The sequence below is a fragment of the Volvox carteri genome (assembly GCF_000143455.1).
Source record: "Volvox carteri f. nagariensis unplaced genomic scaffold VOLCAscaffold_1, whole genome shotgun sequence".
Taxonomy (NCBI): domain Eukaryota; kingdom Viridiplantae; phylum Chlorophyta; class Chlorophyceae; order Chlamydomonadales; family Volvocaceae; genus Volvox; species Volvox carteri.
In genome coordinates, this window is record NW_003307545.1 from 927,070 (window position 1) to 941,311 (window position 14,242).

General features: G+C 53.2%; 2 protein-coding genes across 2 annotated transcripts; one reads left to right on the forward strand and one right to left on the reverse strand.

Moving 5' to 3' along the window:
* Positions 1–872: 872 nt before the first annotated feature.
* On the forward strand, positions 873–7,164 carry VOLCADRAFT_85861 (uncharacterized protein; the record flags this gene model as incomplete). The annotated part of the gene is made up of 12 exons (XM_002945619.1): positions 873–1,096; positions 1,727–1,824; positions 2,371–2,401; positions 2,474–2,591; positions 3,378–3,483; positions 3,698–3,885; positions 4,074–4,134; positions 4,578–4,708; positions 5,032–5,088; positions 5,421–5,528; positions 6,190–6,242; positions 6,834–7,164. 12 exons carry the CDS (start codon positions 873–875, stop codon positions 7,162–7,164), a joined length of 1,506 nt encoding a protein of 501 aa, XP_002945665.1.
* A 3,186-nt stretch (positions 7,165–10,350) lies between these two features.
* Positions 10,351–12,714, reverse strand: VOLCADRAFT_85862 (uncharacterized protein; the record flags this gene model as incomplete). The annotated part of the gene is made up of 3 exons (XM_002945977.1): positions 10,351–11,068; positions 11,288–11,501; positions 12,024–12,714. The coding sequence occupies 3 exons, from the start codon at positions 12,712–12,714 to the stop codon at positions 10,351–10,353; spliced, it is 1,623 nt and encodes a 540-aa protein (XP_002946023.1).
* Between the last annotated feature and the right edge of the window lie 1,528 nt (positions 12,715–14,242).

The window sequence follows — 14,242 nt, forward strand, 5'->3', positions numbered from 1 at the left end:
AATGTAAATGTGCCTAAATACCTTCACAATGTGCAGGCCAGTAGGTGCCAATGAGCGCCGATCAGCTATTTGCATTTTCTGGAATTAGCATGGGAATAATCAACCCACAACAAGCTCGACCGGAACCTTTTTTTTGATAACTGAATGTTTGCCATAGTGCCGGGAATGGACCAATGGGTCGCCTCCTTACGATTTCATTGGCAGAAGAATATATAGGCAGAAGAATATATGACATTACATTTTTTGTAACATGATATTGTACGCTGGCGCATTACGAACCGTACGCGCCAGCCAAAGCCAGGAAGATGTGATGAAGTGGAAAAAGCCAACTACCTCGCTCGGCGGGCTATCTCGAGTAGGTCACTTGCGCAATTACTGAGTATAAACCTTACGATTGATTATATCATAAGAAACCTAGCCGTATATACACAGTTCATCCAAATACACTCGCGCCATGGAGTTCACCTTACCTTCTTATCGCTCGACGCCGCAATGGCTGCTCTATACAATTCCTGTGGCTTGCGTGTCGACAACCTACTTAATTTATTCGCATCGGAGGTAGGATGAGGACCGGCTGACCTCAGCTATTAGCTCAAGAATGGGTGCCTTGTTGGCTGGTAACACTTAAAATTTATAGGAGGGAAACTTTGACGATAAAGTAACATAATATATTTGACGTGCTTAATACGCGTTTGGGCCACTCAATCGTAACTGCAGCCCTAACGCGTTCGGCAGCAGCGCTGCTTGTTCCAACTTGGCAATGCAAACATAATTTTACGCTCATATATCATTTTCAGCCGCACATACTACTCAGCGAGTGTTGGGGTTACACTCGCTGCACATCTTTTGGCATCCACTGAGATGCTTTTAACATGTCTGTTTCCAGGACCCTCTTCAGCTGGGCTTACGGTCTCATAGCGAAAGTACCGCGCCCGCCTGGAAAGGCCTACCTCCAGGGCAACTTTGGTCCTGTCGAGGACGAGAAGGAGCTCGAGGAGCTTGAAGTGGTGGAGGGCAAGCTGCCGGACGGCTTGGAAGGCTGCTATGTCCGTAACGGCCCTAACCCCTTCTACAAACCCGTCGCTGGATACCATTGGTAAGCAGTCCTGGTTCCTGGCTCAGCTTGCTGCGGTCCTCAACATTTTTGGAGCTCCCGGGAACCGTCGGCATGCATCCAGGCCTGACAGAATTGCAGCGAAAAGCATATTGAGTAACTCTACATACATATCCGGTGTTTCCCAGCTAGGCCGGGGCTCCCATGTCCATGGGCTTTTCAAAGACTCACTGTAACAGTTTGGCGAAGACCCAATGCCGGCAGCCGCATTTTAGACCGGAGCTGTCGATGTCGGCGTAGCAACTTGCACGTCAGGTATCACCCGGCAGATAGATACCATCACCAGATTCCATCAGGCCTTTGAGTATTAGGCTTATTTCCCGTGCTGGTGCTCACGGTGCTGTGGGCCTCCAGCATTCCCATCTTCTCGCCTCGGGGACTGTGGGATTCATGTGCGAATCTCCTCAAGGCCTCGAGCAACAAAGCCGCATTCACATGCACGCGGTCATGCACGTGGTCCCCCGCTGCATGGAGGAAAATCGCGGCGGAGGCACGCCGCCTTGCAAGTTACCCCCACCTGGTGTGGGATCCACCGCGCGCATGTGTGATGCTGGTTTAAGCGGCGGGTCATGCCTTGCATTGCCATGCCTGGCCCCAAACGCTTGCATGCAGGTTTGACGGGGATGGTATGCTGCACTTGGTACGGCTGAAGGACGGCAAGGCCTCGTACTGCAACCGTTACGTGGCTACGGAGCGCCTAAAGCAGGTAGGTGTACGGATGAACCGCAAGCGTTATCCGCTTACTTAGGGTTCGTGGAATGATTAAATCAGTCCAGTACGAACGTATGGTCTTGGTAAGTCTGTTATTGCCTTACTTATGCCCTTGCTTTTGCTGCTACCGAAACTGCCACTGCTGTTGTTGCTGCTGTTGCTGCTGTTGCTGCTGTTGCTGCTGTTGCTACTGCTGCTTCTGCAGGAGCGCGAAGCAGGTCGCCCGTTGTTACTTCGTTATGGTGACTTGGCTGGCGTTCGGGGCCTGGCGCTCTCGCTCCTTTGCATGTAAACGCAGCGCAGCGTTACCTAGAAGCAACGATCCACAAACTAACCGACCATGCCCATGCCTAGCTAGGTTGAAGAGCATGAATGCCCTGGGATCACGGGCTTCTTCTAGAACAGGAAGGAGGAAAGCATTGCGCACGCCTACAAAGCTGGAGGCCTCGTTCTATGCCCGCTTATTTTAATTGTTATTAAGCACAAGATAGCGGATATATAGGCAACATACGCCTTCTACACATCGCCCGTTCTTAGCTTCCCAGCCCCCCCGCTACCGCCCACTAGGCGTTTCAGGTCAGTTAGCTCTTCTTTTACCTTGTCAAATCGTAGCGCTCTGCACGCTTGTGGCTTTTGCTCTGCCTGCAGGCTTGCCCGGATTTTTGGGCCGTTGGATAATTCCAAGGGCTCGGGTAACGCGAACACAGCCCTCACATACCACGCCGGACGCCTGCTAGCTCTAAATGAGGCCGATTTGCCGTACGCGGTACGTAGGGCAATACGGCAGGCATAGATACCTTACTAGGCCGGTCAGTTTCGGGATAGATTGTTGTACGCCTAACTACCCGAACTAAGGGGTGTGTGCATGAGGTGGCCGGTGGCGGGCTTACAAGTTTCCCCCTTGTGACCTTTACACCTCCCGCCACCCCATTGGGGGATAGTTACAATGGTTGTGCTCATTGGTGTATATCCAAAAGTGCATCTATATGCAGTGATTTGCCCTTGCCACTACCTGCGCGCATCCTTGATGGCTTGCGCATGGTTGCGGGTTCCCTTCCCTTGGCAGACTGCTGCATGAACGTGTTTTTCATGTCGCACTCTCCACGTAGTCTCAACCAGTTAGGTGCTGCAAAGAGACAGGGCAGGGTTAACGAGGAGGAGTTACCGGCCTTTAACCTACCGAAGGGTTACCCTGCCGACGGGTCACCCTACCAATTGGCTACCATACCAATCAGTTACCGGGCGGGACAAAACCCGGTTGACTGTAATGGAATGTAATGGAAAGTGGCTAACCGTGCAATCTTGTCGTCCTTAGTCGCGATGTGGCGGCAGGATCGGATCTGCGGTTCTATGTTGTATCCTAAATAGGCTCACACGCGCCCATCAAGTGGTAATTAGGCAACGCAAGGCAGGCCGCCCCCTTATTACTTAACGAGATTTTTTCAGCACTTATGATCCTTATAGAACAGAGGCACCGCCTGGTTCCACTGCCCCCCTACACCCCTTTCCTACACCCCCTTCCCAAACCCCCTTCCCAAACCCCTCACCACAGGTGCGGATTCTATGCAGTGGCCTTGTCGAGACCATGGGCCGGCTGCAGCTGGGGAAGTCCTGGCGTAACAACTTCACAGCCCACCCCAAGAGAGACCCCCAGAACGGTGCGTGACTGCGTGCCAACGTACCGTTGCCGTGACGTTCAGTTAAGGTGCGCCAGTGAGGCTACCTGCGGTCGACTGTGTCCCTGGGACTTCCCCGACCCTTTACCGCCAACACTAGTACTCCACCTTCCTCGCATCACTTCCCAGGTCGATCGCATACCTCCTCCTGCAATACCTCCTCCTGTTTATTGCCCCCTGCGCCACCAACGTACAGGTGAGCTGATGTTCATCGGCTACCAGATGGACGCCAAGCCGTACGTCTCGGCCGGCATTCTGGATAAGCACGGCAATCTTACACGGCAGTGGGTTGTACAGATACCGCGGCCGGTGATGATGCACGACATGGCCGCCACGGAGAGGTTCATCGTGATCCTGGACCTCCCGCTGTGCTTCGACCTTAAGGTGGGTTGGGATGTGTGTATTTTGGTGTGTGTTTGGGGGTGGGTTACCCATACTGTGTTTGCGCTGCCACCCGCTTATTACGTACGGAAAAGCTTGCAACTTTCCTGTGTTGTGATATGTTGCGTTGCGTTGCTTAGCGTTGTAAGGCTCTGCTTGAGTTTGGGTCTCTTTTTTGGGGCACCTTGCAGGTCATGATTAAGGACAAGGCAATGCCAATCGTGCTGCGCAAAGAGATTCCTTCGCGCATCGGTAAGCTTGGCCTACTTTAACGCTCACAACGCGGGACTAGTACGGTCGGTCAGCCGTTTCATCCCTTTAGTATTTCCGTACCACTTTCCGTACCTCTTTCTTTAAAGTTACAGTCGCTCACGGGGCTTCTGGCGCGCGACATCCGCACGTCTACTTCCCAGAGTGAAACCCTTCGTCGCATCATTTGCCATTTCGACGCCGATCGACATGGAAAGCGCGCCGCAAGGGGGGGGGTGGCTGTGTAAATTACGGTGAAATGCACCCGGCATGGGGTTGTGTGGAGGCGGCTCGCGAGGGGCCCTTGGCCTGAGGCTCGTCGTACCAGATCAATCAAGTCTCTACTTCATTATACATCATCAATTATACCCGCGGGATGGCTTCAGTCGTGACCTTATATGCCGCTCCTTCCCACGTCGACGTCCGGCACCCACATCCCAACTCAGGCCTGCTCCGCCGCGACCAGCCCAGCCGTCCGGAGGGTTATGCCGAGGTGCAGTGGTTCGAGCTGCCAGGTCCTGGCTTTATGGCTTTCCACGTCGTCAACTCCTGGGACGATGACAACGGCGATGTCAAGGTGGGTCTCGGGAAAAAACATACTTTGATCGGTTTCGATCTGGTAACCTAAATGAGACGATGTTTCTGCAAGGAATGGAGGAGTAATTATATTATAAATTTTAAATTATATTATATTATAAATTTTAAATTATAATTCAAACGGATGTAATCGATATAAATTTCTAAGGAATCTATACGCTGCGCCGTACACGATGTCCGTACACAATATAAATCGGTTAGTACGGAAGACACCTCGACAAATTGACGAGCACTAGTGCCTCCTGATGCTGGTGTAAAGGAAGATGACGGTGTGTCCCGCATGGTATCTACCTCCGCTTACAGATATTCGCCTGCCAGATGGACAATGTAGACCTATCTTTGGACTCCATGAAGAGTGAGGTGAGAGGCGTACAAGGGGACCGTGCACCCTTCGCACATACACAACGAGCACATGCTCTGGGCTTTTCATCTTCCACCCCAAATTTACAGCACCCCCCTCTATCGCCCGTGTTGAGGATTGTGGCGTGCGAGCACCGTGCTACAGTGCCGCCGTACTTCCGTACCTGACGAGCGTGTTTAACTGTTCGGCTGCGAGCTGTTGGTGCTGTAACCGTACAGTCTTGGATCGGCATCATGGCTACAGATTCCTCTTTTTTCTCGCCAATGACTTCGCCATTGTGTGCCTTCGGCCGTGTTGCCTATTCTGGACTGTCCGGCGTGCTTCGGTTCAGCAACTAGCCCACTTGACGGAGTACACCTTGAGTCCATCAACTGGAACTGCGTCGATTCGGCGGTTGTCGGAGCTGCTGTGCGATTTCCCAGTGGTACATCCGAACATGGTACGTGGTCTCGGCGTACGGGCTCGCGTGTGCGGCTGTACGACATGTGTGGGTGTGAACTTGGACATGACGTAAAGGAAAGCCAAATAAGATGGCGCGCGGCTGAGTCAGCTGTTACCTTCACGACGCTGAGAATATCACACGATGTCTACCGGGGCTTCGGTATCTTGTGCAGTCGAAGTTCGAAGTACGACAAGATCATCATGGTGCCTAACAGGATTGGGAGAAGGCCAGTTTGGATAGACTTGAGTTAGGCTTCATTTTGAGGCTTAAGGAAAGTTACTTTACTGCTGCCGTGCTGGCGGTTGCTTATGTTGGCGTGCATGTGTGTCTCTTGTTTCTCTGTGGGACATGAATGGCGTTGATACGCACACTTAGGTAGGTAGTCGTAGGTAGGTACTATTTAGTTAGTAAAGAGAGATGTTTAGATGCGTAGGTAGTTAGGTCGTTAGGTAGGTGCTGCAGCTGCAGCTGCTGTAAGTACCGTTAACAGAGGGCCAAAATTGGAGATCCTAGTAGACAGGTAGCGCACTTAGGGCTTTTTTCCGACGAGGCTACCCCCGAATGTTTTTTCACTTGAAATGAATTGGTATTTCCCTTGAATGCTTTTCCACTTGGTTGTACGGATGCTGCTGTGCGCTCCAAAACGGATCCTTTCCAGGTCACCCACCCGTGCCAATGGTCCTGGGTTGCCGTACATGATGCATCTTCCAGGTGGGGCATAATACGACGTTTAATGAGGATGTTGATGGGGGTGTTACACTGTGGGGGGCTCGTCCCCGAGAAAGGACCGAGAGCACCGGGGGCCCTGACCGGGGGCCGAAACACAGCGCAGGGGCAGGCGCGCGGCTCTACGTCCGTCTGTTCCTCCGCGCGCGCCTCACTCGCTTACTCACGCCAACCGGGACGCTCTCCCAGCCCCTGGCTAGGCAACACAGCGCCGCAGAAGACTGCGAATGGATGTTGATGTTGATGATAATGATAATGATGATGGTGGTGGGTTCGAGGAACCCTAAGTAAAGCATGATGTCTGTTTGCAACTGAACAGCTCGCCTTCCCGTCCCCGGACCTCAACTCCTGATGGAGGCAACTGCTACGGGTCCCTTTATGTTACGAGTGTTTTTTTTCCCAAGTGCCCAACAAAAATCAAAGCACTCTTATCAATGGCGGATTTGGGTCCAAAATAATCCCCATAATTATAATCCCCAAAGTTATCCCCATACTGCCTTTCTGTTGCGCCTTAATACTTGCTGGAAGTCCATCCTCATAATACTGATTATTTTTCACATTTTTTTGCTGCAACAGCTTGCCTGCGTTCAACGGGATTGCCAAGATGAACTTGGCGGCTCCCCCAGGTTCCGACGCTTGCGTGGCCAAGGTCAATTACCCCCCGGGTGTCCTGGGCGGTGAAGCCGTCTTCGTGCCTCGCAATGGAGCGGTCACCGAGGACGACGGCTTTCTGGTCGCGTACGTGCACGACACCAAGACTGACACGTCGTACATGAACATCTACGATGCGCGGACAATGGCGTCTAAGCCCATGGCGTCCTTGCTCATGCCGCGTCGCGTTCCGTATGGTTTCCACGGCACCTGGGTTTCGGAGGAGAAGCTGAAGAAGCAAGTGCACTGGTTCTGAAAGTCCCAGCGCGATACGAAGTAAGTTCCATTTCGTACTCTCACGGATTTGTGACAGCGCTCCTCTTGTGAACTTTATTTTAAAGCTGCCAGCTCTTTATTTCCGGAGTACTGTTAGGCTGCACATGAGGGTAGCCAGGCAGGCGTTACAAAGGTCTGGCACCTCTGATGGTAAATCTCCTGCCTCAATTCTAGCATGGCCAGAGGATTCATGCATTCGCAAAATTGTGGCCTTAAGGATAAGAGTTTTGATGTGATAAAGTGTTACTGTAATGAAGTATCCAGACACTATTGTTATTTTGGCTTCATTCTGTTGGCAGCGATTTGGGGTAAATCCCCGAAGTGGGCTACGAGCGTTGTGTCGCGCGTGCGGCGAACTGCGATGGGCTTGTTGCAGCAATTCATGTGGGAGGCATGGATTTGCCGGAGGGAAGTGTCGGAAGAAATGTTGTCAGCCATTGTCCTGGGTCAGTCAGAAGGTTTGGGAAGAAGTTAACGTCATCAAGTTTCTGTATTATTCGGCTTTGTATGTTGGTCGGCGGATTGGCATGTTGCTGTGAGCAAGACTCCATGAGCTGTCTGATGGTAGACATCTAGAAGACTTCCTAAGCTGTCTAGCTGTGTTGCTATGTTAAAAGCAAAGCTTTTTTAGTTTTTTTTGCGCCTGGCAGAAGGCGATGTGGAGGTGCAATAATTTATGGTGAATCCGGTGACCTCTTCCATTACTTATATGGCCCCAATTTTTTAATTGGGAACGTAATGGGTCACCTGACTTGTTATGTTAACACTGCTTGTATAGTAGCTGATGGCGTGTGTCCCGTTTGTGGGTGTAATGTTTTGAAGTTAGTTAAAACGCGCGCGTTTGAGACCATGTCCTAACTTCGGAGCTAGTGGAGCTTGAGCTTGTGTGTACGACGTGAGAGGTTATGGCGCGCTAGCATGACTTTTTAAGCGGACCAAATTGTGAACATTGTAAGTCTAAGTTGAGATTGAAAGCCCGATCCTTTCTGTATACGCAATTATATCGGCAAGTAAAGTCAGCTTAAGCTTCCCAGTTGCACCAAGTTGAGCGGTTTCATGCATCCGGATGCAAAGCATAAGGCAATGTGTGGGCCTAAGTAAGCCAAATTATGTCTCATGGCAGTAACTTTTTCCCTGTACGGAGCCACATAGTGACTTGAAATGCGGAGAAATACATAAAGGGGCAGAAAGCAGCCGCCGGCAATCCACATGGAGGAGTCAAATGGTGGACTTCTCCTGCTATCCAGTCTTTTCCCTTTATTTGATCTGTGTGCAGTTGCTTTTCAATCAAACGTAGCTGCCACTCTGCATCAGAAGTTGGACATCTAGCCATGTCATAATTGTCTCTAGTTGTACACCGGTCGTACCGTATACGAGTGCACGTTACAGGGTCGGATTAGCCTTAGTTAAGCGGGAACGAAGGCGTGAGCTATCAGGCAGAATCGTGCCGCGTTGTGGCTTTGTAATGGAATTTGTGGCTCCATTTTTTGATTTGAATCTGGTCTCTGATCAGGAGTGTATTAACTCGCAGTGTGGCGTTTCAGACCTCCGAGGGTCTTGGCGGACTACATGTACGGCATCTGGAGCCGTTCTGAGTAGAAAGTTATGAGATCAAGACGCAATCCCGGGGGAAGCATTTCATCAGCAGGTGTGAAGGGAGAGAAAGAGGAGAGGGAGGGTAGCAGTGTGCTTCACAGACTGGGGCCGGCATGTATGGCTATAGTCAAAACTCTCGAGCTGGAAAACTTTAGATGTCACGTAATGGGATGAAATCGCTGCTCCCAAGCCCCCTGCTGAGGCGCTTAGGCTAGTTCTGAACCTCGTCGCGTTAGCTATATCTCTATAAGCGATTTGCGGAGTAAAAAGAATAGCATGTTTTCTTTACATAAAAGCGAAAATGCAAACACGAAAGGCGCCCCCTCCCCCTCAACCACAATCTCTCAATCCCTCTCAACCAGCTATCTCCGCGGACACCTCCTCCTCTACCACCACTACCACCACTACCTCAACCCGCAAGATATTCTTCAACGATCCAGATCCATATGACGCATATCTGTCTGGAAAGCAAACAACAGTAACTCTTCTGCCCGCAACCGGCCTCTCCCTTCCCTAGAGACGAGCGGCATTCCCTTCCACCTACCTGCAACTCAGGACAAAATGCCCTTCCTTTCGCTTCCCATCCTATATACACGATACACAACGAGTCTTTTAAAAAAAACTCGTGCGTATAGAATTAAACTGGAATGGAACTATTTTATAGCGGTATGCTGGGGGAAAATTTATCGTACTCCACTTAATGCTTTAAATCCTTTGAAACTGGTAATGCAACATCGCACCGCCCCCTCTTGAAAGCAAACGCACCCACTCACTCGAAAGCGAGGAAAAAAAAGAAAGAGCTGCAAACCGCGAGCACAACACATACCTCCATGCATCCCGCGCTCTGATATCGGCAGCAGCACCTGGCAACACCAAAAACAAAAACTCTGCCGCATGTTGCTCCTTCCTCCTCATATCTCTGTGCAGTACATCAAAAGGCAACAGATACCGCTTGATGAACCTCCTATACGTTCAGCAACCGGCGTTGGCGACGATGCGTTGTTGCCTCGCCCACCATAAACCTCAAGGCTTCCCCCAATCCGGCCGCTCGTTAAAACGGGACATGTTACGTGCGCCGTACATGCTCGTACAATCTGCCCCATGGGTTCCCTAACGAGGTGGTTCTGCCCGAGCGCCAGGGCCGTCACCAGGTATTGCACCGCGCACCCCAAACCCCGTATTGGGGACTTAAAACGACGTCCTTGATGCATATTGCTGGGGCAGCAAATCCCACGGGCACCAAACACCATGTATACCAGCCCACAACGGAACCGGCAGAGACCATCCGGTCATCGACCTTCACATTGATTCGAACAGAAGGACATCTGATGTAGTGTACATGACATACGAGAAAATAAACTGTGGGTGTTGTTTTGTGTTCTGATTAGAGGCGGCGTATGAGCAGCACCACCGCCTCGGACGATGAACCGCAGCTTTAGGCGAAACGTGTGGTGCAAGGGTTTTTTCAAAGCTCCTCCGTAGTTGCGGAAAAAGCTCCCAAACAAGGACGAGACGCCAAAACCGGTTGTCCCAGACCGAATCCATGCCAGCCGTACAACTCGCCGTAGGGTTATTTCGGCTGGCGGGGGGTCATCGGCGGCACCGGCGGCCGCATCGGGCTGCGCGCCTCCGTCCGCATGCCGCCATCGCGGCCGCTGCCGACGGTAGCGGCGTCATCGCCGTTACCGCCGGCGCCGCCAGCACCGTTCTGACCACTACTGACGCCAAGCATGCTGCTGTACGACAGCGACATCAGCGTACCCAGCGGCAGCATCGACGCCCATGTCTGCGGCGGCACAAGTACTTGCATCTTCGGCACCGCTGGCGTGGTGAGAGATGACGGCGGCGGGGGTGGGAGCGGCGGTTTCACCGCCGGTGGTACGGCGAACTCGGGGAGTAGCAGCGGCGGCGGCGGCGGCGGCGTGGCGGACGAGTCCCGGAGCGTCGGCAGCGGAGCCGGTGCGGCGGCCCCCACAACTGGCGGCGGTGGCGGCTCGAGTGCGTCGCTCCTTGCCGCCGCTGCAGCTTCGGCGGCGACGGCAGCGACGTCCCGTGGGTCGGCCGCGGCCACCGCCGCTGGAAGTCGTTCCACGCGAATGCGGCGCTGGAAAGACAACGACGACGCAGCCGCACCACCATCACCACCGCTGCCGCTGCCGGCCGTCCGCAATTTCGCTATTCTCACAATAAGTACCCCGTCTTGCAGGGATGCCGTGACCGCGGAAGGGTCCACGTCGTGAGGAAGGCGAAAGGTCCGTTTGAAGTGACGGCGCCGCCGACGCTCCGTCCTGAAACGATGTTCATGCGCACATGCACACAGGCCACAAACCACGTGGAAGTTGCATAGCACAAAGCAGCACGCGGCACAGCACGACAGGGTTTCGTCTGTACGGCATGGCATACGCACACGACGTTCCTCACCGTACGCCGTACGTATGGTGAGCTCAGCTCACAGCTCACATCTCACAGCTCACAGCTCAACCCACCAAGCAGCGAGGCACGCTTACCGGAGTGCGCGCGGCCTCCGTCCCGGCGGCAGCAGCGCCTCCGCCACCGCCACCTCCGCCACCGTCAGCGGTCGTACACGCTCCGTCGCCGCCACCACCGCACTGCCCTCCAGTACCAGACGATGCCGGTCCAGAATCTCCACCGCCAGGTCTCCTTCTCGCATCCCGGGCACATCAGCCTGCGCGCATATATCGCACAATGTATATCGCCCAACTGACGCCAGCACAAGTGCGAGCGGAAGTGAGTACAGATGACCCATGTTGTGTACTGTGTGTCGTGTCGTGTCGTGAGATGGTCCAAGAAGAGATGTGCAGACGAGGGCGCAGAGGGTCGTTAGGTCAGCGCAAGCCAAGGCTAGTAAAAAAAACATATGTTGCAGAGATATTATGAATAAAATCATTGCGTAGAGAACAAAAAGATGAACCTAAAAATCATTCCACCGTCAAAGAGTGAAGTGAAGTTACAGGCAGCAGAAGCAGCAGAAGCAGCAGAAGCAGCAGAAGCAGCAGCGACGAAACTCAAACTTTGAATCAAAGCCCCGGCTGTATACGGCGCCAGAGACGCAACCTCGTGAACCTCGAAACCCTACAGTACGACAAAAACCTCACCAACCTGGATCCAAACCCACATCCCGTACTGACACGATCTAGCTAGACACCGCACTCCCGCGAACCCCCTGGCCCCTCCCCCCCCCCCAAAACCCCAATCCCCCCACCAAAACCCCGTGACACGCACCTACCTGCAGCTCGTACGAGTCCTCATCTTCGTAGATGTCCACCGGGTAGGCAGTCGCCGGAGGGCGGCTCTTGTAGACGTGGCGACCGCCGCCCAGAGGCGTGTGTTTCCCCAGCACCGGCGTCGCTGCTTCGTGCCGCCGCGCCGCTGCGGCCCCGTTGCCGCCAGCACTGCAGCCACCGCTGCCCCCCTCGTCGCTTACTCCCCCATGCTCGGCCGCAGCGGTGCCGCGGTCATGCGAGCTCTCCCCCTCCCCCTCCTCCCCCTCCTCGTCCGCCACCTCGCCCATCGCAACGTCGTTAGCGAGATCCTCGGACAGGGCGGCAGCAGCGGTAGCTTCAGCGGTTTCAGCCGCGGTAACGGCCTCGTCGTCCTCCTCAGCCGCTGCCGCCACTAGGTCACGCCGCCACTCCGCAGCATGAAATGCCGCCGGTGTGTCCGCGGCTTCAGCAGTGGCAGCAGCAGAGGTGTCGGCAGCGGGCAGGGCGGCCGTTGCGGCCGCAGCACCCGCGTCGCCACTACGGTTGCTGCGCTGGGTGGCACTACGAGGAAAGCCGCGGGAGAAGATGCCGAGAGGATCAACCACGCGCTTGGCGAGCGAAGCGACCGCAGATGCCCAGGATCGGCGTTGAGGTGGTTGTTTGCGTTGCTCTTGTTGTTGCTGCAGCTTTTGGGGATCCTTTGGCGCCATATCGCACAGCAGGTGATAGTTGAGCTCTCAAAAAAATCTTGCTTGCCCTGCCAATAAAGAAATTTGAAATACTCTGCGAAGGAAGGGCTGTGATGATGAAACCTCGGGAGTTTTTGCCTTTGGGCTTCCTTGCTTTTGACTTACCTGGCTGAGGCTGACAGCTGATGGGAGGGAATGCAAACTTGCCTGCAAAAGTATTAGCGTTGCTTTCCAAGCTTCAAGCGGGGCAAGATCACCGCCTGCTACTCCTACAGTGTGACAAAGACAAGGACTGCACAAAGCAGCTTCAGCCAAGCAAGAACGGAGTGGCTGCAACTGGGAAGACGCTCGTTGGGGTTTCCCTTTCCGGACTTGGAAGTGATGGCGACGATGGGCTTGGCGCTTGACCTTGTCCTGAGGTTTCGGACCAGGCAGATGGAAAGCGCGCGCCAAACTGCAGACAAGAAGGCTCTTCAGGTGCTCGCCGCGGACATGTTTTAGAGGCTTTATGCTCAGGAATCAGGGCAGACAAAGTCCAGAAACACGCGGCGTCAGCGTCTTGGGAAACGCAAATTAGTTCAGTTTCAATAATACCACGCTCAGGGACGATCTCACTCAAGCCCCCACCTTGGCTCGAATTCTCTATCCAAATTCTCTACAGCTCGATACGCTTCATACAACTCTTCACACAATTAGGTAATCTTTGAGTAACTAGGGAACCGAAATTTAGTGGCAGAATATTAGCTTGATGAGTCAGAGGGGGCCAGATGACCCATGGGGCCCACGTCAAACAATTTTCAGCTCCTGATGGGACTGCTCCCGACCGCGTGCCGCGTTGCCGCTTATAGTAAATGTGTTGTGCCGGTGCTTGAAATCCCGTTCCAAAGTCTACTTCTGTCCCTCCCATCTGGGTTCTTGAACCTCCTGCGACAAACCGCAGTCAGTATTTTCATGTCCGCAAGCGATTCAGCTCAACCAATCATAATGAGCAATTTACCTTGGGAGAAAGCTGTGTGACACTAGCTCCCACACACACGCAAAACGCGGACAACAACAACTTTTCAGAAGGCGTTGCTGCTGGAGTTTTCGTGTCTTGGTGTGCTTTTGCTGTTGGATCTTGCCAAGCGACAAACGAATATTAGCTGAGGGTCAGGAAAAATCCACAAGGTTTTGGGCTGCTTGTTGTGACGCCTGCAAGCTGGACGCACCAAGAAGGTTCATATAAACATATAGATTATCCACTTAGGTGGTGGTGGTGGTGGTGGTGGTAGTAGAACAACCGTGTTCAGGTTGGAAATAAACGTCCCAGGCATACCCGCAATCGCATGCCCCACATTCAGCGGAAGCTAATAGTACCCCCCTCCTTCATCAAGGTTTTCGCCTGCAGAGATGTGACAATGTACATGCCCAGAATGAAAAGATCTAAACACTTATTTCGGGCTTTTCAGTTCTGCTATGCTTTGCTGTTGGAGCTTGGAGTACTGAGTACCGGGTAATGGTTCAAAAAGAACCCTTCAAGCGGGAAAATTGACAGCCTGTTGTAACGTTC